This window comes from Vicia villosa, unplaced genomic scaffold, assembly GCF_029867415.1.
Source record: "Vicia villosa cultivar HV-30 ecotype Madison, WI unplaced genomic scaffold, Vvil1.0 ctg.000236F_1_1_3, whole genome shotgun sequence".
Lineage (NCBI taxonomy): Eukaryota > Viridiplantae > Streptophyta > Magnoliopsida > Fabales > Fabaceae > Vicia > Vicia villosa.
The window spans coordinates 249,643-276,729 of record NW_026705091.1 but is presented as its reverse complement, the minus strand read 5'-3'; the positions used below and the strand labels follow the sequence as shown (position 1 = coordinate 276,729).

At 31.2% G+C, this 27,087-nt stretch overlaps 1 protein-coding gene and 2 long non-coding RNA genes across 8 annotated transcripts; all 3 read right to left on the bottom strand.

Moving 5' to 3' along the window:
- Nucleotides 1-8,041: 8,041 nt before the first annotated feature.
- LOC131625795 (leucine-rich repeat receptor-like protein kinase PXC2) lies at nt 8,042-11,954 on the bottom strand. The gene is made up of 2 exons (XM_058896626.1): nt 9,890-11,954; nt 8,042-9,731 (listed from the first exon to the last, which is right to left on the bottom strand). Exons 1-2 carry the CDS (start codon nt 11,272-11,274, stop codon nt 8,276-8,278), a joined length of 2,841 nt encoding a protein of 946 aa, XP_058752609.1. The 5' UTR covers nt 11,275-11,954; the 3' UTR covers nt 8,042-8,275.
- A 1,850-nt stretch (nt 11,955-13,804) lies between these two features.
- LOC131625790 (uncharacterized) lies at nt 13,805-15,232 on the bottom strand. The gene is made up of 3 exons (XR_009290954.1): nt 15,181-15,232; nt 14,939-15,101; nt 13,805-14,266 (listed from the first exon to the last, which is right to left on the bottom strand). It is a non-coding gene; the product is annotated as an uncharacterized LOC131625790 (long non-coding RNA).
- Nucleotides 15,233-15,472: 240 nt separating this feature from the next.
- Nucleotides 15,473-19,507, bottom strand: LOC131625789 (uncharacterized). Of its 6 annotated transcripts, none has more exons than XR_009290951.1 (8): nt 19,284-19,507; nt 18,561-18,904; nt 18,345-18,475; nt 17,685-18,255; nt 17,470-17,596; nt 16,496-16,564; nt 16,242-16,391; nt 15,473-16,068 (listed from the first exon to the last, which is right to left on the bottom strand). It is a non-coding gene; the product is annotated as an uncharacterized LOC131625789 (long non-coding RNA). The 6 variants fall into 6 exon arrangements; XR_009290952.1 differs by having other exon boundaries at nt 17,821-18,255; XR_009290949.1 differs by having other exon boundaries at nt 17,470-18,255.
- Between the last annotated feature and the right edge of the window lie 7,580 nt (nt 19,508-27,087).

Here is a 27,087-nt window from a genome sequence, read left to right as displayed (position 1 = left end):
CAAACCTCGGATAAAACACTGATGTCATCTCTCTAAACTCTTATTTCCTACTTCTACTATTTATTTTACTATTTTTACTTTATACTGTTTGTTTTACTTTGATCTTAAAAATGCTAACACAATTCTTTTTTTAAGTAACAAAACCTTAAATTTAAACGCAAATTTTAAATATCACAATTCACCCCTCCTATTGTGCTTGAAGTCACTTATTTAACACATACAAATTTTATGTTTTTTGATAGAAAATGTGAAGAATACAAATAAGGGAGTACTAAGATATGGGATATTGATGGAGAGATGCATGGAAAAGTTTTGGTGGTGTTGGAACTCTTGAAGTTATATCATTATCTCTTGATGAACAAAATTTAGAGGTCGCTCAATTTAGTGATGATAGTGAACGAGGAGACGACATTGATATAACACCAATATCTTATATTTAATGTTTTTTGAGCAATATGAATGTGTTAAAATTTTGGTTTAATATCTTTTTTGGCCCCGTATGTTAACGTCAGCGTTCATTTCAGTCTCTTAACTTAAAAAATATTCATTTTGGTCTATAAACTCTTCAAAATATATTAAGTTAGTTCTTTTTGTCTAACTAGCGACGAATTCTGCAACCAATTTTTGAATTTTCCGTCGTTAGTTAAACAAAAATGACCAATATAATATGTTTTGAAGAGTTAAGAGAATAATCTGAACATTTTTAAAGTTAAGGGATTAAAATAAATCTCAAAATAAGTATACGAAACTCTACAGAATATTAAACCTAAAATTTTTGTTATGAGTTTGATTTAGTTAGACTATAATTTAACTAAATATTTAATTTTAATTTTTTTATATATGTATTGTAAGCATACCATATCTTTTATTATTCAATTAATAACATATTATCATATTAGATACGTATTGCATCCAATCCAATATGTTCGTGCTTCATCGGTATGAATACACTATCAAAATTTAATGACAGTGTGTTGCATGCAGATTCATGGCGTGATTTTGTGTAGAGGCAACATGCATTTTCAAAAGACACATAGATGGAATCGGTAGAAATTCATCTTTCTTCATATCAAAAAACTGAGATAAAGCAGGAGTAAAATCTAAATTTGATATTAAATATACTAATTAATTATATTTAATTATATTAACTTAAAAATTATTGTACTATAATTTTATAACAATTTATATTATGTCTTTTTTTTTTTACTTTCGCACCGGTCTCCGACTTACATAATAGATCGATTAATCCGACTCGTGCTACGGAGGCACGTGCACTGACCAAGCGTTGTTTCTGTCAAGAATCGAACTTGATATTCTCCGAATATCGTCCTTTGCAAAGACTCGTTTGACACTCTGAATATATTATGTCATTTTAAAATGACCTAATGACTACATGGTGGATCATATAGGAATATATCTCCATTTAAAAAGCATATGATAATGAATTCACACATAATTTTTTTTGAACGAATATGCTTGTAGGTCACACTAATTTGCTCTTTTTCCTATGACGCATGCTAAGGCAATAGTATTAGACACCCAAATAATTATTATGGTTCCACACTTAATTTAAAAAACTCTTCCAAGTTAAGGCCAGAGTGGGTTTGTTCAAATTTTGATGCAAAATGTTCCACTTTCTCATCATCTTGCACTGTACATGCTCATTGAGGCAACGAGTTGGGTCTCATTGTGTCTCCACAAAAGTAAAACAACAGTTGGGAATGTGGAATCAAACATTATTTTACTAAAACTATTTGAATTTATCATCTAGCTATGGCAAACTTTTGTGTCACGCTTCATGTTATTGTTAATTACACTCTTGCACTATTAAAAAGTTCCATCAAGACATTATAGTTGATAGCTTTGCACACACATTCCTCTGCAATGATTCATATAATAAGAATAGGATTTATAATCTGACTTATTTAAGTTTAATATGACCTGTTTGATAAAAATGTTAAATTTAAGGTTTTTTTTTTTATAAAACTAATTATTATAGACTATTAAAAAACGTATACAATTTTATAGAAGGCGTATATAGCAAATATACCATATAATATATAAAAAGTCTTATAAATAAAATGAACATTTTTTTAAAGTCTTAATATGAAATAAATTTTAAATACTTCATCCAGTTCATTTTATAATTTTATAAGAGACACTTAACTTTTCTAAATTTATTAAATAATTAATATATCTGAAATATATCATACTAAATTATAATTCTATAACTTCTTTCCATCAAAAAATTTTCTCCAAAATTCCCTCTAAAATTAACTCACTTATTAATTAATTAAATTAAAATAAAATTAATAATTAATTATTTATTTTAATAAGGTAAATAAATAAATAATTAATTATTAATTGAAAATATGAGAATCAATATACATTCTTTATATTTTAGCTAATTAATTAAATGGAATCGTGTTGTTATAGAACAAACCACTAATCCACTAACAATTAATAAAACTACTTCATATAATGCTTTAACTACCTCATATAATGCTTTAAAAAGATTATTTTGATGCATATTTTTTAATTTTGTTTGTTTTTAGGTAAGTTGAAAAAATTCTATTGTAATTTTGTAATTATAAAACAGTGTTATTTCAATTGTATCTTTATTTTTTAATTCTTTGACATGTTTTGTTTGTAGATACATATATCTTTGACATATTTTTTTTTTTAGATATTGATGTTGTTGAAGATGTTCTATATATATAATTTTTATATGAGTGTTAATTATGTTTTTTGATATGTTAACTTTGGCATCACAATATTTTTTATTTTTTATTTTTCTCTCTTTAATATTTGTAGTTTACTATTATCTTTTATTCGTGTTTTTTTATATCAAATTTTATTATTGTTTTTTAATTCTTAATGAATAACTTTTTTGTAAATATGTATATTTTTGAAAAAGTTGTATGTAATTTTTATAAAAAAGTAATGTTTGATCTTAATATTTAATTAATTTTGTTTTTCTTTAATTCCAACTTCACATACTTTTCACTTTAAAGTCTCACAAGCATTAGATATAAATGGTTTATTTTACTTATTTATTTATTTTATTAAGTTTTAGCTTTAATAGTTAAAGAATACTATACAAAAATTTAAAATAATTATAACTAATATAAAAATATTTATATTAATATATTTAATTGATTAAATGGGTGGAGTATTATAGAAAACAATGAATTTAATTTGTTATTTTAATTAATTGATTAAAAACTTTAACATTATTAATCATTATTAAATAAATTATTAAATTTATTAAATTATTATTATTATTATTATAGAAAATAATAAAATTATTTTATCGAATCAATCAATAACTAATAAAAAAGAATATACATACTCAAAATAGGTGTTAGTTGTACAATTATTTATGTGTTCATTATTTTTCTATTTTTTCTATTTATTTATCTCTTCTTTATTTTATTTTCTTTTCAATAGAAAGGAAATCAAATACTATATTCAATTTATACTCAACTTATAAATTAATGTTATGAAATTTTTATTAGTACAAATAATTAAATACCATATTTTTGTGCATCGCACGAGTAGATGGCTAGTTATATTCTAGATACATTAATCATTTAATAAATCTAAAAAGGTGAAACGTCTCTTATAAAAGGAACCAAAGAGAGTATTCCCTGAATATGGATCCTCTCAGTGGCTGAATGATCCAGCTCAATTACAACCACTCATTTTATTCTAACTCATGCAGTCAACAAAATTAATATTTATATGAATGGCCAAGATTGAAGCATAACCAATATAAATGGCTAAGATTAGAGCAAGACCAAAAGCATGAGAGAGAGAGAGAGAGCGCGTGAGAAGTTCTGTTTTCGTACTCCCTGCTTTTCAAATTGAGAGGCATTTAAAATTTTTGCAAACAGATTAAAAAATATAATTATAGTGTCATATGACATTACACTTTTACTATATTAATCTTATAAATATTTTGGAACTAGTGTACAAAACAAAAATGTCATAATTGGAAAAAATGCAATCATTACTATATTGAAAAGTGAGAATGACATTCATTTTAAAACATTTTTTATTTGCTAAAACTGTAACACCCTTCTAAACCCCGTGGCGATTAAAGAATTTAATCAGAGTAACATGCACAAGGGCGTCACAATTAAATATAAATAAAAATAATCAGTCGTACGTCATGCATTCACGGAAGAAACAATCTTAACATAACTCATAGAGTAAATATCTCATGTTTTACACAGCGGAATAAATCATCAAAACTAGCATTATATCGTCAATGCTTTCAAACCTCAAAATAAATTAAATAAAACAGAGTTATTATAAACTCAAAGACAGCGTTTCCCCCAGTGTTACACCTATCAGAGCATGACCCGACGCTAAACAATATATCGACTCATGAGCTAATCCTCACCGAGTCGGAGCCGCTATCCTCAATCTGAAAAATATAGTGTAAGGGTGAGTCTCATTCACGATTAACAAATATTATTGCATTACAAATAACAATAAATCAATAGTTATATCGTTCACCCAATTCATCTATATTCAGATAATCTATCATCCACACAATCACATAACACCAAAACATAACAATGAAATCCATTCAGTCATGTTATCAAATTCATGCATATGAATGCAACTGACTCTATGCATGTGGTACCAAACATCACCAGTGGAAATCATCCACCAACCGATCTATCATCCTCCAGATACGGCCCTGCCAGCACAGATTCCACACAATGGGAATCTTGCCCTTCACTGAATCCTCTCATCATTAGGATTCAGCCCTCATCAAATGGTTATGAATGCATGCAAACATATATACAACATACTTCATCATCTTCATTCTATGAGTAACATCATCCTATACTCATTTCATCATCATCATCATAATCATCATCATCATCATTATTAAAGCATGTTCATATATACATTAATATCATTCAATATAATTCAAATCATCATTAAAACACAAGATCATATCACAAGGTTTATCATCCTCAAACTGCACCCAAAATAGGCCTACGAATCAAAGTTACACATCATTGAACTTTCAAGAAAATCACAAAACAGAAATTCAATACACACAGCGACTATACGCGTATCACCAAGTCCATACGCGTATTGCCCCTTTCTCATACGCGTATCATACGTGTTTCACCAGAATCCAAAATGGCCTAAAAACCAACTCATACGCGTATCAGCCTTGCATACGCGTATCACCAGGATCAATTTCTTCTCAAAAATTCCCCATACGCGTATGGGCATCCTCATACGCTCCTCATACGCAAATCACCAGTACATGGTCTTTGGGACAGGACATCTGCGTATCATATATACGCGTATTGCCCATAGGGAGTGCCCCTCATACGCGTATCAGCATCATCTCATACGCGTATGGCACTGTTTCATACGCGAAAAACCAGTAATTTCCAGAATTTCTGCAGGTTCGCAACAGTCCAATTCTCACTCGTTTCTACTCATACCAGTCCACGATTTTGAGTCTAAAACAGTCCATTTTTACGTTTTTATTCATAGGATTCATGTATACTCATTATACTATCATCCTATATCAATTCATACATCAAAACCCAAATTCTAAATCAATTCCTAGGATCTCAAAAACCTAACTCTGACATACAAATCAAATTGACTCAACAACACAACCAATCATGCACTATCATCCATAATTACGATAGGAGATGGTAATTGGAAGAGTCCCCCCTTACCTTAGCCAAATTTCTTGATCTTTGGTTTCTTCCTCTTTGTTCCTCTTTCACGTTCTTCGTGTTCCAACTTCTCTCTTTTCACGTTTTGTTCCTTCTTTCCCATTTCTAATTATTTTATGAAAAATAATATTAAATTAGTAAGGGCTTTACTACACCACACCCCCTCTTCTTACTAATCTCTTACATGGCCCAAATGTCATAAACCATCATTTTTCCATTATTTTCATAAAATCCATAATAATTATAATTATTAATCTAATATTCAAATTAAATTAAAATTATACTGGTGTTACAAAAACGACACTCATTTTAAAATGGAGGGAATATATTTTAAAGATCAAACAGATTTTTCAAAAAATATGCCATAAGTCAGACTCAGGTCGTAAAAATTTATCTTAGGTCAGACTCAATCCTTCTAAGCTTTGGTCTGACCTAACATATTCTTACCCTTAGTGGCGCAATTTTGAACGTGTGACATCTCACTTATATGGGTGCGGGTCGACCCGCGAATCTGATGAACTAAATCAAACTAATTCTTAAATTACTTGAATTTATTCATTTACGAGTATATCCAACTCAACCTATATATTCTTGGTTCAAGTATCAAGTTTGAGTTTCTCAATCCGCAAACCCATTGACTCAATTGTTGATGTGACACTAATGATTTCTTTTTTTATTTACTATTATTATAAATAAAAATGTAAAATTAGTATCCCACTATTAACGAGAAGTTTGCCAAAAAAAATTATCCAACACCAATAATATTATTAGACCAACGAATTTACTTAATTCTAATACTAAGTGTTATTTCTTAATTTCTTTTGTATCATTTTCAACTTATGTATTTTATGAAAATAACGTGTGTCTTGTGTAATTTTATACCATTATCAAGTGTTATCTTATGAATGAATTTTATTAAATATTATATAATATATTTCATTGAATTTTAAAATTGAATGTAATTTGTGTTTAATTGTGCTACACTTTTTTATAACAAAAAAAGTTATCAAAAAATTGCTTTTTATTTGAATTACAACCCGCGAACCCAACCAAACATAACTCATAAATGAACAAATTTATTTGGGTCAATTTTGACCATAAAAATTTGAGTTGACGATAAATCAAATTCATTGAAATTTGAACGGTCGAATAACAAATTATGACAAATAAAATCCAACTCAATCCGTGTACACCGCTATTCACTTATTCACGGTTAAAAAAAATTGACCATTAAATTTCTAGAAAAAACCTATCAAGTAATACTAACTAAATTAACAAACAACATTTTGCTTAAAGTATAAAAAAAATCAATAAATTCTTAACCTACAAGTGTGTTAAGTTAAATGTTGTTAACTGGAAACCATATGGTAATAATAATGTTTAGGTGACACATCTAGATATTACTGTTTCACACGTAGACATTATGATCTTACTATAAGGTAGCGTGAACGTAAATCAATAAACTACACTGCATCAAACATTAATTTTGATGATTAAAGTGTGACATAATTTATTTCCCTTTTCAAATTGGAATTAGAACAGTAATTTTTTTTAGTACGGCACATTGTTGGAAGTGGAACATGGCATGATTGGCATCAAATGTTGGCATTTGGAAAAGTTGTTAGTTGGTGGTGCTTTTAAGGACATCTCTTGATGCGCTTTCATCATGTTCAAGAACCCTATTTCATAACTTTGTATGCCACTCCTACACCTTTTTCTTTACCATTTACTTCACATTCAAGCATTAATCAATTTCTTTATTTATCCACTCAAAAAAAGAAACTTTTTTATTTAAAAAAATTTGCTAACCCAAATTGATGAGTAACACGTTAATATTGCATGCATCGACACCTCTGAAAAATGTGTATGAGTAACAAGTTTATATGTGTCAGTGTCCCAAATTAAGTTGAGATCAATGTAGTATTAGTATTACATCTTAGGTCACACCTTTGGTGAGGAACATTTTACTAAGGGGAACAAAATCACTAGCTTTGAGTTTAAAATTGTAATAAAGCAAATAAGTGCTTTTTTCACTTTAGCTTTTTCTGTGCTGCATTATTCTTGGTTGTGTTGTGGATCATATATTTTTATCAAAGCCTTAGCTGTATTCCTTTCTTTTTCAAGTTTCATTCCATATATAAAATGAAAAGAGTAAAAGCAAGTTTTTCATTATTCTTCATTAAAATATAATAATAATAAAAATAATAATAATAATAATAATAATAATAATAATAATAATAATAATAATAATAATAATAATAATAATAATAATAATAAGTCTCTAATAAAATTCAGAAAATGCTAAGTATGATTAAGAATTTAAGATATACTAGTATTAATATTATTATACCAGCACTCTAACTGGTGAAGAAAAATCCAGTAATACAACATGAGATAAACAAAAAAAGATTCAACAACTTAAAAAGGTACAATAAGTTGAAAATGAAAATGACTTAATTGAATGTATAATCACTTTTTTTTCAAACTGGATTCTACTTCACCAATACTTCCACTAAGTGCTGTTTGTTTGTTTCTTTGATTTCTCTCAAAACTCATTCTAATAACTCCTCTTGTCCTTCTGAAGGACACTGAATCAACTCCAATATATTGATAACCTCACTCATATCAGGCCTATTTGATGGAACTTGTGATGCACAAATCAATCCCAGTTTTATCACAGGAATCGCTTCTTCAGCTGCAAAATTACCTAAAAGCTTTTCATCAACACATTCCTCAACTTTTCCTTCTTCCAATGCACCCCTCACCATGTCACATAGAACCACCACATCATCCTCCATGTACTCCACAGGCTTTTTACCTGTTACTATCTCCAATATAAGGATTCCGAAACCGTACACGTCGCATTTCTCGGTTATCTTGACCGTGCGGCAAGCGAACTCGGGTGCCATGTATCCTAGCGCGCTTTGGATTTTGCTGCTTAATACGCAATGGTCTAGCATTGGTAAGAGCTTCACCAGGCCGAAATCGCCTATTTTTGGTTCGTCTGAAACGTCGAAGAGGACGTTGGTTGATTTGAGATTGTAGTGGATTACGTTCGATTCATGTAGATGTGATAGTCCTTTTGCCATGCCGAGAATAATCTTGAACCTTTGTCGCCATGATAAGACGTTTTTGGTTTTATCGCCTTTATCGCCGTGTAGAAGCTTATGCAAACTACCGCTTGATTGGTACTTGTAAATGAGGAGCTGCAACGAAGAAGTCCAGTAGTAGCCTTCGAGTGCTAGAAGATTATCGTGACGAATCTTCCCAAACCGTTTCACTTCCTTCTCGAATTCTTCTTGGGACTTGATCAAACTCGAGACTGTAAGCTTTTTTATCGCAACAGCATGCCCGTCTCGTAGAAACGTGCGGTAAACAACTCCGAATCCACCACGGCCTATTTCACTTTCTTTGTTAAGGAGATTGTGAGCTCCATCAGCAAAGTCTGCATCACCGGAAAACATCACAAGCTTGCCGTAGTTCGGATCATTTGCCGGCGAGTTGCTATAGTCATCGCCACCGGAGAACGCAAACGGAGCAGCAGCACGTGCCATTGAGGAACGCGCACGCATGTTTAGGAAAGTGATAGCGACGACACCAACGGCAATAAAAGCAGCTGCACCGATAGCAATAAGAGCAGATATACTGAGTATGATCTTGTGTCGGTGATATTTCGAGGAAATGCTGGAGTTGGAAGCAGAAGAATTCGGATTCAAGACAATCGGTTTGGGATGAACCGATGGACAGGAGTGGTTGACAACAGAACCGCACAACAATGAGTTACCGGCTACAGATGAGGAGGAGATGGTGTTGAAGAAACCGCCGACCGGTAACTCGCCTTGAAGGTGGTTGTAGGATACATTAAACGATAAGAGATTCGAAAGATTCGTTAACTCCTTCGGTAAACTTCCAGAGAGTTTGTTCCACGACAAATCTACATGCCGAAGATTCGTTAGGTTTGCAATGCCCTTAGGAATTGAACCAGTAAGCTTGTTGTGAGAAAGAACCCTGCAAAATTCAAACGAAATCGTCGACTTTATTTCATCTTCTGTAATAAAAAACCTTATACATAAGCACTTAACTAAATTGTTTATCCAAACAGAAACTTTGTAAAGAACAAAACATGAAAATAAAAGACAACTATGCTATGAAATTAGAGAACTTACAAAGATGTTAGAGCCGAACACTTCGCAATTCGATCTGGGATTCTCCCTCGAAGTAAATTCTTCTGTAGCCTCAATTCATTAAGTAAAACCGCGCCTTCGATTTCAAAAGGAATGCTTCCATTAAGTTTGTTACCACTCAAATCAACAATGTATAGCGATTTGAGCTCACCGATACCAACCGGAACAGAACCATAGAACTTGTTCGAAGACATATTCAACAGCTTCAGGCTACGAAGACCGCCGATACCAGATGGAATTCCACCAGAAAATCCATTGGAAGACAAATCCAAAACCTCGAGACCGTGATAATCACCCTTCGTAAAAATCCACGACGGAAGATAACCATCCAAATTATTACGACTGATATCGAAAGCCGAAAGATTAGTACAGTTTACCATCGAATCGGGGAACTTTCCTGTCAACTGATTCCTAGAAAAATTCAACCTTTGCAGCATTTCTAGTTTCCCTAACGACTTCGGAATCCAACCCGAAAATCTATTCGAAGAAAGATCCAAATTTTCGAGACCTTTCATCTCGCCGATCCAATCAGGAACATTACCAGTGAATGAATTTCCTTGCAAACTAAGAGATTTACATGAACCAAGTCTTTGCATTGATTGTGGAATTCCACCAGAAAGAAAATTACCACTCAAATCAAGTGATCTCAAACCTACACAACCACCAATCTCCTCGGGAATTCGACCGGTAAATCGGTTTTTCCTCAAACTCAATTCCCTCAAATCATACAGATTCTGAATCCCCTCAGGAACAATCTCTCCCTCAAGCAAGTTATTTGAGACATCAAAAGACTGTAAACCTCTCAAAACCCAAACCTCAGATGGCAACTTTCCATGAATTTGATTACAAGAAAAGTTAACATTCCTCAAAGATGCACAACTACTAATAGACTCAGGAACATTACCTGAGAGATTATTCTCAGCAAAGTTCACATTTTTCAAAGATCCACATTGCTGAAAAAACTCCTCAGGAATAGACCCTTGAAGATTGTTATCACTGAAATCAACAGCTTCTAAGCCTCCAAGCTTTGGAAGATCAGGGTTTATGAAACCTGTGAAATTGTTACCCTTGAGTGATAATGTTTGAAGAAACTGTAACCTCAATAAGCCTCTATCAATGTGACCTGAGAGAGAGAAACCATCAAGAACAAGAGAAGTGACTCTATTGGTTGAAGAATCACATTTCACACCTTCCCAATTGCATGGTGTGGAATCATCATCATTCCATGAAGATAGTTTGTGATTAGGGTCTTGTAAACCAGCTTTGAACACAATTAAGCCCAATATATCATCATTGAAAACAGGATCATCAACAGAAAACACTGGAATTATTGTAACAAGTATGAAGAAAAACAACAAATTCATCATAGAATGAAACGTGTCTATGAACTTCAAAAGGAATGGTTTTTCTTCATGAAGTTTGATAAAGGTTTAACCTTTAGCAATTACTAGTAAGAGGAGAAGTTTCTTCTGAGGTTGAAAGTTCCAAAACTCAATGGATATAAACAAAAAGAGAAGAGAAGAAAGAAACAAAAGAGAAAGGATTAGACAAAAACCATGTGAGAATGAAGAGAATGAAGGGAAAAAACAAAGTAAAGTGAGTTGAAGAAAATCACTTTTTTTCAGCTTTTTCACTGTTGAGAATTTTGAAAACCCATTCTATTCAAAGAGGAATGAAAACATGTTCACACTAAGCAGTTAGTAGAACAATCAACAATGGACTTTTATACTAAGAATCAAATCAAAAGAAATGGTAAAAATTTGATTTTTATTATTTTTAAACTTTTTTTGAGATAAAAAAATGATTTTTTTTTTAATCTAGATTTTGATTTCCATGGAAAGCGGCGAAAGGGACTCAAGAGTGAAGAGATTAAAGAGAAAAAACATTGGTGGGTGGAAGCATTGGGAGTTGAGAAGCCATTAATAGTGTGTGAGAGAGAGAAAGAAGAGAGAGAGTGAAAGAGAGAGAGAGAAAAAGAACATAAAATAATTGTGTTTGAATAAATGTAATGATTCAATGCTTCTTTTATGTCTTATGGTTAGTGTCAGAGAGAGTAAAGTGAAGCATTTAAAGCTTCTAACATCAAAGACAGAGAAAGAGTGTGTTTGTGTTTATGTGCCATGTGTGTTTCTAGCACAATAGAAGCTTTTTTATTTGTTTATTATTTATTTGTTTTTTTACAAGTTTGAGGTGTTGTTTTCTAGTCTTGTAGAGGCAACTAGTGTGATACCCGTGCATTCGCACGGGTACCCGTTCTGGCACGCTTATTTTGTTCAATATTTTATTTTTTTATAGAAAAAATATATTTTGATCCATTGATCAATAACTTCATGTTTCCGTTAATATTTAATATTTTGATCAATAATTTTAGGTTACCGTTAATATTTAATATTTTGATCACTAACTTCATATTCCCATTAATATTTAATATTTTGATCAGTAACTTCATTTTCCCGCTAATATTCATTATTTTGATCAGTAATTTCGTATTCCCGTTAATATTCCAAATTTGTTCCCGTTAATATTCCAAATTTTGATCAGTAACTTCATATCCCCGATAATATTCATTATTTAGATCAATAACTCCGCGTTCCTGTTAATATTCATTATTTTGATCAATAACTTCGTGTTCACGTTAATATTTCAAATTTGTTCCCGTTAATATTCAAAAAATTTATAAGTAACTTAATGTTTATGTTAATATTCAAAAAATTATCAGTAACTTCGTGTTCTCGTTAATATTTAATATTTTGTCAATAACTTCGTGTTCTCGTTAATATTTATTATTTTGATCAGTAACTTCGTGTTCCCGTTAATATTCAAAATTTGGATCAAGTAACTTAATGTTTCCGATAATATTCAAAATTGATAAGTAACTTCGTGCTCCCGTTAATATTCAATATTTTAATCAATAACTCCGTGCTCCCGTTAATATTCAATATTTTGAATATTAACGGGATACCCGTGCATTCGCACGGGTACCAGTGTGGTACGCTCATTTGTTTTAAATGGTTTATTTTACATAGAAAATTGAATAAAATAGTTAAATAAAAATTGTATGAAAAAATAAATATGAAGATATGAAAGAAAATTGATACGCTCATTTGTTCCAAAAATATAATAAAAATAAAATATATATTTTTTAAAATATATAATAAATCGATGTCTATAATTCTTTCAATATATTAAAATCTTGGATAGGATTGGCCTATAAATTTAACAAAAACTCTTGTAAATTTTGTACGTTATTGCATTACCAAGTGTCTCAGTTTAATAGTATTGCTGAGCAAATGTCAAAGGTTAAATTTAGAACAGGTTTATGCTGCTAAGCTTCTTGTGTTTCTTGTGTCTAGCTGCAACCAACACTTGAGCAATGCTAGATAATATGTTTCCTTCAGGGTGTACATAAGCATAAACTCTAGAGTACCAACAAAAAGAAAACTATAATTGAAATTAACATAGAGTGTGAAAATTGCATAAGCGAGAGTCCAACTAACATAATCCTTAATATAAACCTCAATAGTTTGGTTGGTTTATGAACATGATTATTGTTTGTGTTATGTAATACAAACTATAGAAACTGCTACTTCCATGTCTTCCTTCAACCGTGTTAATATCAAATATCAAATTGATCAACAGCAAAGGGAATGCTGCAGGGTCTAACTCCACCAAAAGCTCAATAAATTTTACTATGTTTCTTTGGTGAAACTATTCCAATCAAAGTTATAGTTTTTGCATGTGATATTTCTAATTAAAAATGAAAGCACAAATCATTACTAACTATGCAATTGAGCTTTACAACTTTTAAAGTAGCATGAAACTCCCAATATACAAAGATTACTAAACTAATTGATTAACCAATTCCAATTCAGTTCAAATATAATATGGAAGTCTCAATAGAATCTTTATTATTTTTCTACACGAGTATAATATTTTTTAAAACTACAATCAGTTTCACGGAAGTCATAGAACCTTTGTCATAACATATCAAAATATTTGAACCATCTTGAAGAGAACTCCTTGAAGGGAGAGCAGAAACCATTTTGCTTCTCTTTAAGCATAGATTTATAGGGCCTCCACAATCTTTATTAGATATAAGCAAAATCCAATTAAACCGGTAAGTTCACGTCATGTTTACATCTCGATCCTTGATGCTTTTCAGTCACAATGTTGCCATGACAACGTCTTTATCGAACCGAAGCCTGTAATTAATTATTGTATTATTGTTTGTGCTTACTATTCTGACAGGATGTAGGGAAAGGTGTTCTTGAAATTTATTAAAGAATACTTGAAAGTTTGGCCTTAACAGTACTATCAAGAATCGAATATGTACTCCATGCAGATTGCCAAACAGTAAGTCTATCACAAGAAAGAAGAAGCAGTGTAAGAAAGTTTGTCACAAGCACTATCATTATTATGTAGATTTCTATAAACATAAAAACAAATACTTGAGTAAACAATCACATGATAGTCATACATGTATGCAAAGAATTTTCAATGAGCAGAAGTAAATAATCACAATCATCATGTGGTTCCTTTCATTCCCCTTTTTAAACAAATATGTAGACTTTTGAAGAAAACATATAGTAGTTCAAAAAGCATAATTCCATCCTGTCTTTCTAATAGTCCTTTCTTAGAACCTCATCCATCCAAGGTGGTTTTGTGTGCGTATATGTTTTTTAGGGGTAGTATGCATATGACATGTTAACTAAAATGATCAGTACCAAACCAAACATATCTTGTAACCACAGTCATATACACAAGCATGGAAGCATTCCTGCATAGGAAGGAATGAAATCATCATTAATTTTCCTACATCCCTATCACATTACGCCTTTGTTCATCTAAGAGTATAAAAGCGTGACGGTGATCACGCTTACGACGACTTGGTTGGCACGCACTATAAAAGCAAAAAGACTCAGTAGAAGCATGAACTATACAGAGAGCCCAACTATACAGAGAGCAAGAAGACTAAGTAGAAGCAAAAAGACTTAATTTAAGTTTTCTTTTACCAATCTTCGTCAGAGATACCTGTTGCTCTTTTACTATAAATAAACGGACAGTGTTTGAACATTATTTGCTTTCATATAATACAACATCGGAACATCGAAGATCATGACAAACTCTTTCTGTCGCAATCACGCCAGACTGGATATCAGCATCAACATTGCATATAGAGGAACTTGAGAACCAACTGTACAAAAAATGTTTGAGTTAAAAGAGATATTGAGTATGAATTCGACATGTAACATGGTTAAAATCAGGTCAATTACCCGTACGAGAAACGTTCAGGAGGACCTCCAAGTCGTCGACAGGCAATGCCACCAATGTCATCATAAGCCACTAATACGCCTACACACAGTCGGTCCTTTTTAATACATCTATAGTTTTAACACCATAATCCGTCTTTTACTAATTCAAAAAAGGCTTAACACCATAAATTGTACAATACACATACTGAACACAGTAGAAGCATATGCATAAAATATCACAGAAATACTATGACCAAAGCTCATACCGTCGATATCAACTGCCATAGGCTATCGTCATCAACTCCCTCCGATACTCCCAGCAGAATATGACATACGGATGCTAGAAAAACAGCAAGCTAAAAAGACACTTTGCAAGCTAAAAAGACACTTCGCAGAAGTTTACATCTACCCCTGCCTATCTTGACTTAGAACAGAAGCAAGACAGAAATATACTAAAAATATATCATGAGCCTGGAATCTCCAATTATTATCTTTCAACTAATGTGGAAGAACAGAAAAGCAAGTCGAAAGTAAAGCACTCCGGTAGTCAAGAAGTATCCCTTGTTCATTGAAATGATAAAGAATGAAATAATGTTCATATTTCATCCCATGATAAAGCACTGCGGTAGTCAAGAAGTATCCCTCGTTTAATACTCTACAATGATTAAAACTAACTAATGAAAGATTGAGCTCTTTAAGTTAGGATTTGTGATTTTACATTGTAATCATACATATTAATCTCATCTTATATGTCATAATTTCAGCCATGAGACAGGCTACACCTAACAGAGAATGAGAGGAAATTAAGAGGAACGGAAGACCGGGAATCACTTATTCCTTGTTGTCTCTGATAATCAAACATCAAAGCCTCAGCCACATGTTTCCCCTCATCATAGCAACTACGAACTCCTGTTTTGGACACAATTAATTTCTTAGTTAAGCTACATTCTCATATTAGCTTCTTAAGTCAATAACTAATTTTCATATGTCAATATAAACAATAATCAAACAATAAGAGAAATAAGAACTAATATGTCAACAATAGAATGTTATTGAATGGATTAGGAACCTTTGATTAATACCTTTCAAATGTCAACAACAAAATGCTATTGAAAAAGAAACCATCATATTAAATGTCAACATCTAGGACAGAAACCTTTGATTCCATTCACTTCCAACAGAAACACAGCACGAAGCCTATTGAATGGATTAGGAACCAAAACCTCATTCAACTGCAGAAAACAATACATTACCACTAATCAAATCTACATAACAGAAGTGTGATATAACATAAGTAAGGTAGTAAAAACTGATGGTCATTAATGATTTCAATAACCTTGGAATGGAGTTTATTAAGTTATGAAGTACATCGGCATGTGTTGAACCCAATATGGAGAAAAATAACCTGCACTATTGATGCCATGTAAGTATCAACTATGGAAAGAAGATGTTGCGTAAATTACTTTACAATGTCTCATAGAAAGTCCTCATCATCACTTCTTAAAAACCAAGACAAATGCAATATTATATCACAGGCCAATCATTAAAAACATTCCATTTATAAAAATCTATTTAACAGTACTGATGATAATGAAGGAAAATCGGTGTGTTTAGCGGGAAAGAAATCCTTCAATTTCTATCAGTGGGAAAACTCGTCTCAGGGTATTTTTTCAGGAAGTATGTACCACTGTAAATTATTTACAGTGTTATTCTCTATGAATATCCAATTTAAGGAAAATCTAAGATGATGAATGATGATTACTCGACAGGCTAGTCGGACAATAACATCTTCATTATATAAATGCAAAACCAGACGAAGAATAGTCGCTTCTGCGTTTGCAGGAAGCACATCCTTCTTATCATGTGTGATTCGATCAGAAATTTGTTACCTCTAAACTCTTAAAGCAGAGATCTCACGGATCTATCGCTTGATCAGAAAGAATATATTCTTGCAGCCATCTTCAATAGTTATGGTAAATACTAAGAGGGGTTAGAAAAAGTTTATTTGAGCTTATGACAATAGGTTATATTGAGCTTATGAAAGCAATTGCTAACAGAGCATCAATGACTGGAAATGATTCCTCAAACCTATAGAGAACTTCATACACAATGCTGCTAGAATCACGAATGCTGCTAGAATCATTTAACCACTAAAGCATGAGCAAAAAGTTTATCATGAAAATAAGATAGAACAAAGTTTAGGAGAGATACGGCTAAGTGGAATAATGAGACTGCTACTGAATTAAAAAGTGCATAAGAATAACTTTGGCTTCTCAAATAAATGAATACAATCATACACAAAGTGGCTACCTGTTTAGCTTATATTATAACTTCCATTTTGGATCTGTTTTGCATCCTGCTGTTGTTATAATTGGTTGTTGAATGTGGAATAGCAATGGAGTTAGATTCAATACCTTGAAGCAGTGAAACCAGAATTCTGAAATATAAAAACATACAATTACCCCAAAATAGTACAGTTTTGGTCAGTTAATACATGTGTATCTAAAGATATTCATGTCAATTACAGAGCCAACTCCAGTGCCCGAAATTCAAAGTGAAGATCATCTATTCAAAAACAGAAACACGGTAAGCAATTCTATACAATAATTACCTCGATCGAAAAACTTTACAATTATACAGCAAAAAAGGAAGAATCCTTACCAGACTTTTATTTCCTGAGCCAATTGCATAACTGTGACATGTACCGACCGACAGTACCATCCAGTGAATTCATGAGAATCACTTTATGCGTAGTAATTATACACCTGATTTGCTAAGGTTGACAACAATCTCCATCTCTCTTCCTAATATGGAAGAAAGATAAATAAAGATGATATTGTAGTGTCATGTATTTAATACCTTGAAGAAGGTCTAAATTGCAATTACATGAAACCTGACATAAACCCTTGCTCTACAAATCCAACCAAGGCATCACAAAAAAAAAAAACACCAAAAGTTACACTTAATAGAGAAACTGCTAAGCAGAAAGAAGAAACAGGATAACATAATACCTTCACCAACTCACCCCCACAATAAACCATCAAACTCTGCTGCAAGCCTACAATCCATAGCAAGCCTTAAACCTTATAACTCTATCTGAGTCATACAATACATAGTAATACATATTCAGAATTAATGACTAAAATAATCAAAATAATCAGTGTGGATATGCAACGATAAACTACCTTCATGCGCAAAACAATTAGTGTCAATATAAATGAATGAGCTATAGCTTCAACATTCGGTTGGCCTAAATCCAAAAGGCAGAGAGAAGTTGGCCCATTTGATCTTCGCTAAGCTTCATAAGATATGGTTTCTGAAATCCAGTTCAATAATCTAAATAGTATTAAGAAAAATCACAATTATTAAACCTATTGATAGATATCAATTCAGCTACTTACCGTGTCAGTCAAATTCGTTGATCCTGTAGCCCTATCAATGATCGAGCTGCGTTTGTTACTCCTTATATGATAGATTAACCATTCTTTTTATTAGGAAAATACCTGCAATTTCTTTGCACTTTCAGCCATGAGTCCTCCTAATACTACGAATAGAAGTTGAATGCAAAATAAGCCATAGAAAGAACTCTTTCTCATATCAAATTTAACAGCAAATAAAGAAATTTACCCTGAGATATGAACACGACACTCCAATCATATGCAACCCGCTTACCGCTGTCTGTGTGGAAACCCATTTCCACCACCACCACACTAATCGTCGGTAACCCGTTGATGCCGCTACAGATCTGAATGTCAAAACATAAAAACCGATACAAATCAGAAATACATACAAAACCAAAGACACAATAATGTCTAACTACTCAACAAACAAACCGATACAAATCGAAGAAATTTCATAAACAAAAAGTGACGGATCTGCAAATCCTAAGCCATGAAAGTGTCAGATCTGGAAACCCTAAGACATGAAAGTGCTCGAAACTATTGTAGATACGGTGGCTGCAGGAAGGTGAGATTCAAAACCCATAAAGATTACATTTTTCCAATGAATATAACAAAACAAAGAAAATCGATGATTCAAAATCCAAAAAATATTGAATTTTTCCAACAAATATACAAAAAGAAAGAAAACCCTAAAATTGAAATCTCAATAACTATCAAACATACCATTGAATCAGCAGATGTGGATTATTTAGACCCCAAACGGTGAAGATGAAGCGCAGTTTGGTGAAAAATGGAAAGATGAAGATGAAGCGCAGTTTGGTGAAAATGAGGATGGAGAAAAGGGGAAGAAGGAAGTAGAAAGAGGAGAAGATGAAGCGCAGCTTTTTTGGTTTTGTTGCAAGAAATGAGTTAGGGGACTCCATCATAGAAAGAGCAAGACTTTGTAATACAGCATCCACGTGGCTTCACAAATGAGCAGAGGGGCATTTTTGGATTTTCCAGAACAACTATCTTTCTTATATTGTAGATATGAATATGACTATAGGAGTGGCATTAAACATGATTATGATGTTTAAAATGACATGTGGAATTATAATATTGAAAAATATAAATGTTTGTCTTCTTGGTGAAGATTTGTCTCTTATAGAAGAGATTGAGTCAAAATCTTGCTATGTAGAAATCTAGTTATTTCTTATTTTAATGAGATTTTGGGAATTAATTTATCTAATTTTTAATGTTGAAAAAAGAAAATTATACTATATTTTTTATAATTTAAGTTTTTCTTAGCATAAATTAAAAAATTGCTTAATTGATGATATTTGTAAGAAAATTAAAATACTATTCACTTTTTAATGTAAAATTATAAATGTTACTAAAGGTGGGTGAAAGCTTTATAGAGTTGCTTGATTTGTTGAAATAAATGCTATCAAAAATAATAATTTATCGGATGGTTGTTATGAAATCAATAGAAGATATTTTGTCAAATAGGTTTGGAGTATATCAAAATACATGCATGTCCTAATAATTGCATAATATACAGGAAATAGTATGAAAATTTGGATCAATATCCGGAATATGGTGAGTTGCGCTACAAGTTGAAACACAACAATGGTGATGATAATGCCAATGTTAGTAAGAAGCGTCCTCTTGCAAAAGTGTTATGGTACTTACCAATAATTTCAAGGTTCAAGGGACTTTTTGCTAATGCCAGTGACGCATAGAATATTAGATGGCATGCAGATGAAAGAAAATGTGATGGAAATATTTGTCATGTAGCCGATTCTTTGCAATGGAAGAAAATTGATTCGTTGTTTCCGAATTTTGGCCTTGAGCCAAGAAACCTTAGGTTTGTGCTTGTCATAGATGAAATGAGCTCCTTTGATAATTTGAGTACTAACCATTCTTCGTGGCTCGTTCTTCTCACGATTTACAACCTATCTTCTTGGTTGAGCAAGAAGCGCAAGGATATGTTGTTAATTATGATGATTTTTGGACCAAGACAACCTGAAAACGACATAGATGTTTATCTAAGTCCATTAATTGAAGATTTAAAACTTTTGTGGAATAAGGTCTTGACGTTCATGATGCATATTCTAGTGAAAAGTTTAAGATGCGTGCAATATTATTTTGCACAATCAACGACTTTCCCGCATATGGTAATTTGGTTGGATACAGTGTCAAAGGACATAAAGTGTGTCCTATATGTGAATATAATTGTTTTCACTAGTTTGGGTTTGAAAAAAACTGTTTACCTTGGGCATTGAAAATTTCTAAAATCTGACCATCCTTATTGTAGATTACGGAAGACTTTTAACAGATAGCAGGAGTTTGAAATTGCTCTTATACCTTTAACTGACGATGAAGTTTATCAATGACAAGAACACCTTACTGTTGTCTTTGGAAAGAATAAAAAAGGTCTCGTTGAAAGAAATATTTGGAAAGAGAGATCGGCGTTCTTTGATCTTCCATATTAGTCTAGCCTCGATGTAAGACATTATCTTGATGTGATGCATGTGGAGAAAAGTGTTTGTGATAGTTTGATAAGAGCACTTCTAAATATTTCAAGCAAGACTAAAGATAATAAGAGTTCTCGTTTATATATAGTGGAGATTGGTATACGACAGCCGTTGAATCTAGAAATAGAGGAAAAATAACTTAATTGTCTTCGGCATGTCACACTCTATCTAAAAAGGAAAAGAAAAGTTCTTGCGAGTGTTTGCATGGTATCAAAGTTTCCCAAGATTACTCATCAAACATCAAAAAACGTGTATCAATAGAAGATATCAAGTTAATTGGCTTAAAATATCACGATTGTCATGTCTTGATGCAACAACTTCTACTAGTGGATATATGTTACATCCTTCTAAAAAATGTAAGAATAATTATAACCAGATTGTGCTTATTCTTCAATGTTATATGTAATAATGTTCTTGATTTAAAAAAATTAGATGAATTAGAAGTTGAGGTTGCAATAATCTTGTGTCAATTGGAGATGTATTTTTATCTATCATTTTGACATTATGTTTCACTTATCTGTTTATCTAGTCAGATAAATCAATTTTTTTGGTCCAGTTTATTTAAGATGAATGTATTCAACAGAGAGAGATATGAAGATCTTTAAAAGGATATACGAAGAATCATTGCCGACCGGAAACTTCGATCATTGAAAGGTACATCACAGAAGAAGTGGTTGAGTTTTGTTCAATCTATTTTTCAGAAACAAAGCCTATAGGAATTTCAAAGTCTCATCATACCGACAGATTTGGAGGTAGAGGTATTCAAGGTTTAATGTTAAGTCAATGGCTCGAGATGTAGTTCTTGAAACACATTTCTATATATTGAATAATCATATTGAAGATGAACCTTACATAGCTACTCACAAAATAATTATAAAGAAAAAATATCTCTGAATGAATGACAAGTGGTTGTTGATGCAACATAACAAGAAATTCATAAGTTGGATTAATAAGAGAATTTCTAATAATGATAGTGCATCTGAGGTATTTAAATGGTTATCGTACATGCCAAAATTTAAAGTGATAACTTGGACGACATACGACACTTCTAATTTTTCCTTTTATACAAAAGCAAAAGATAACCGTATTACAATGCAAATTAGTGGGGTTATGGTTGAGGCCGAACCCATGTATTTCTCTAGTTTGAAAAATAAGAATCATATTTTGGCAACTAGTGCATTCTATGGTGTCATTGAGGATATTTTGAAGATTTGCTTTTTTATTTTCAAAGTATCTTTATTTACATGCAAGTGAATTCCCAATAACAATGGTGTACAAATTGATGAGTTAAGATTCACATGGTTGACATTGGATGATCAATTATTTTCCAAGAAAATATACATTCCTCATAGTGATGAAAATTTTGATAATCTTCATTCATAATTGGATTAAGTGTGTTTTTGGACCCTATAAATAATTCAAATTTCATTTTTAGTCCCTACTAAAAAAATGACATATTTCAGTTCCTATAAAATTTTTATGCATGCAGTTTTAGTCCCTGTTATTTTTTAAAATTTTGAAAACTGTTTAATTACCCTTAAAATTTTAAATTTTTGAATAATTTTTTTCATACGTGTTTAGAATATTATAAAATATTTCTTTATCAATTTATATAATTTTTTAAAATGAGAAGAATTAAATATGAATTTTTTAAATTTCAAAAGATAATGATAAAAGTAATGCAAATCTCGATTTAGAAATCAAATTTTGAGTCCCTTTTTTTTCGAGGAACTTTTTATAACATTCTAAACATGTCCGTAAAATAATCATTTAAATATACACATTGGTTTAAAAGTATGGACTAAAACTACGTGCAAATAATTTTGTGGGGACCAAAATATGTCATTTTTTTAATATGGACTAAAAATGAAATTTGAGATATTTATAGGGACCAAAAACATACTTAACCCTTCATAATTTAATGTAAGTTATAATTTCTATATTATTTACTAACAAGTATTATTATTTGAAATTATAGGTGCTTAAAGTCAAGGCACTAAGTGAAAAGACACCACAACACCAAAATACTATTATTTGATGTAATGATATGTATATTGTAGGTTGTTTTGTGTTATTTTGATTTTGATGTAATTTACAATTTTTGGTTCTTAATAGAATTTTGTCATTGATGTAATACCATTTTTTGTCTAATTCAATTCACAAATGTGTGTATTGGTGTTTCTAGTCTGATACGATTCAGAAAATCCAGGTTTAAAAATTGAAATTATGCAAAATAAAAAGTATATGTTAAAAACACAAATAATATAATAACAGTTGTTTAATACAACCGCTATTATAATTAGAGCATTATCTAGAATAATAAAACTAAAAAATGGTGTTGCTGGGTATGAATTCAGGACCTATAAATTATTTCACAATGATTGTTTAACACACCCATTGTGATTGTTAGAATAATAATGCAAGTGTGAGTAAGTGGAAAAATAGTCTCACAATGGATAAGAATGTGGTGAATGTTAGAATAGTAATACAAGTGTGAGTAAGTGGGGAAATAGTTCCTCATTGGATAGGAATGTGGTGACTTGAGCATATATAAGTGGAAGAACCCACTCACCTATCATCTTAAGGTTTTAGGTGGATAAATGGTGTGTCTCTCGCAAAGGTGCATAGTCCTACACTATGTATCAATGTTCGAGAAAGGGATCGACTCACTTGTATAAAAAAGCCCAGGAAGTGGTGTCCTGTTGCAAGGTGTTAATGACAGTACAAGTGTGAGGAGGAGCATTGTGGACACACACTTGAGGGTGTCTGTTAGAATAATAATGCAATTGTGAGTAAGTGGAAAAATAGTTCCACATTGAATAAGAATGTGGCAACTTGAACATTTATAAGTGGGAGAACCTTCTCACCTATCACCTTAAGGTTTTAGTTGGATAAGTGGTGTGTCTCTCACAAATGTGTCTAATCCTACACTATGTATCAATGCTCCCAAATAAACCCCCCCAACAAATGATATCATGAGCCTTTGGTTCGATAAAGGGGCGGGCTTACTTGTATCGAAATGCCCAGAAAAGAGGTGTCCCGTTAAAATCAAAATGCCCAAGAAGAGGTGTATTGAAATGCCCAAGAAGAGGTGTCAACAATGGTACAAGTGTGAGGGGGATCATTGTCGACTCACACTTAAGGGGGGTGTTAGAATAATAATGCAAGTGTGAGTAACTGGAGATATTGTCCCACATTGGATAAGAATGTGGTGACTTGAACATTTATAAATGGGAGAACCCACTCACCTATCACCTTAAGGTTTTAGGTGGATAAGTGGTGTGTGTGTCTCACAAAGGTGTCTAATCCTACATTATGTATCAATGCTCCCAAGTAAACTCCCCCAACAAATGATATCATTAGCCATTGGTTCGAGAAATGGACCGGCTTACTTGTATCGAAATGCCCAAGAAGATATGTACCGTTGAAATCGAAATATTCAAGAAGAGGTGTATCGAAATGTCCAAGAAGAACAGGTGTCAACGACGTTACAAGGGTGAGAGGAAACATTGTGGACTCACACTTGAAGAGGAGTGTTAGAATGATAATGCAAGTGTGAGTAAGTGGAGAAATAGTCCCAATTTGCATAAGAATGTGGTAACTTGAACATTTATAAGTGAAAGAACCCACCCACCCACTCACCTATCACCTTAAGGTTTTAGGTGGATAAGTGGTGTGTCTCTCACAAAGGTGTATAATCCTATATTATGTATCAATGCTCCCAAGTAAACTTCTCCCAACAGTTATACGTAACTCGCTATCCAGTTTACTACAACGGTCAATAGACTGTGGTTGTAAATTACATATTTATTATTATCTTATTCAACCTCATAACAGTTAGTCAACCGTAATGGTATCTCTAATTACCAACTGTTATGAAATATATTTTCTATAGTAATGAGAGCTTAAAATCGAAATCACACTAGTAGATTTATATAGTTGTGTATAGTTTTATTCAGGATGAGTAAAGTATATTCATGATGTAAATGTCAATAGGTGTTTTGATTTTCAATTAGTAAATTACAATTTTAAATATGTTCAATAAAAAAGAAAAACTTGTAAGCAACCTCTTATGCTAAAACAAACTAATTAAACACAGTTTATTTTTCAATCTAATTACAACTATCATTATTATTTTATTATAGGTTTTTATTGATAGTATTGTTTTATGGAGATAGTTGAAATACTAACAATTTTTTATGATATCACAATACTATCATTATTTCTCGTTTGTTTTACTCCCTAAAATCAAAATCCGTAGGAAAATTCGTAGAAAAACTTGCAGATTTTCCTGCGAATTTTGTCTTTAGGGACTAAACCGCAAACAAAAAGCATGATATAGGGACTCATACCAACAAAAAAAAACATACAGGGGCGACAATCAAAAATTCGCTAACTTTCTGGGACCAAAGGTGCATTTAAGCCACTTAGTTATATATCTTTGTCGGATGATGATAATTGCTCATTAGAAAGAAAAAAAAAAGTGTAGAGGACAATCAGGTTGTTGGTTACATGTTTGATGAAGAAACTGCAATGAATTATATAGTTGATTTGGAGAAAATTAATTTCAACGAAAGTAGCTTTGAAGAAATAATGAGATACCATTTCTAATCTCAAAGTTGAATTTATATTTTACAATTGAAATGGTTGTTTTCATGGATTTGTTAGTAGGAAGAGTAAGGTTGTTAAAAATGTTAATAGTGAAATAATTCAACAAACACTTTAGTGTCACTCAGAAGGAATCAAAGGTGATAAAATCTAAGTTTGTAAATAAAAAACATGAACATATACCAACAAGTGTGGTTGTCAAACAAAAAAAAATGTTGATTTCAAGTCTTGTAGAGGCAATAGGAGTATTAAATGGGATTATGATAATTATAAAGAAATGTAAATTAAAATATTAAAACATATAAATATTTGTCTTCATGGTGAAGATTTTTCTGTTATAGAAAAAATTGATTTAAAATTTTACTAGATAAAAATCTTGTTTTTCTTATTTTAATTCATCTAATTTTTAATGTTAAAAAATCAGAATACTAATACTTTCTTTCTATATTTTCATAGTTAAGAAATTTTTTATTTGATGGTATTTGTTAGAAAAAAAGAAGAAAAAACCCACTTTCTAATGCAAAAGATAATAAATGGAAAATTAATATACATTATAATTTGGATTTCTAAAACAGCAATTGTTTTAAAATTAAAAACAAATGTCAAAAACATCAAAATTTTAAAATAAAGAGAGTAATAAATTTTAAAGATAAAAATACACCATATCATACTAAATTATAATTATATAAATTACTCCATTAAATTTTCATCCAAAACATTCATCCCTCCAAATTATTTATTAATAATTAAATAATTAATTAAAAATATAATCATGAAGGATGTGATAGCTTAACTGATAGGTGCTAGCTGAGTTAAATGAGTATAAGTTAAAATTTAGAATTCAATCACTTATAACAATATTTATTTATATTTATATATTAATAGAAATAATTTGTTGATATTTATAAATCAACAATTTATTTTAAAAATTAAAAATATAATCATAAACTAATACTAAACTAAAATTAATGATAAACTAATAACAATTAAAAATCCTAGTTAAATTAATCTATTTACCATCTCTCAATTATTTATTAATAGTTAACTAAAAGAATATTTAATGTTCTTTAACTTTATTTAGTGTCTCACTTTCGTCAATGAATTAATAAAAGATCATATTTAATCTCTTAAAAATTGTTTCGTTAACCAACTTGATCCATTTTGTTAAATTATGTTAAAAAACGTTAAGTTTGACATACATGTCAATATTGTTGGAGTTATTTAATTTGACAGGATTTTTTATTTATTTTAATGTTGTTATTATTATTTTTAAAACTTAAATGTACTTTTGATCTTTCTATTTCGAAGTTTTTTAACTTTGAGTCATTCTATTTAAAAGGAGAAAATTTACCTACAATTTGTTAAGTGTGGTTTATGCTCTTAACCAATGAAAATATGACAAG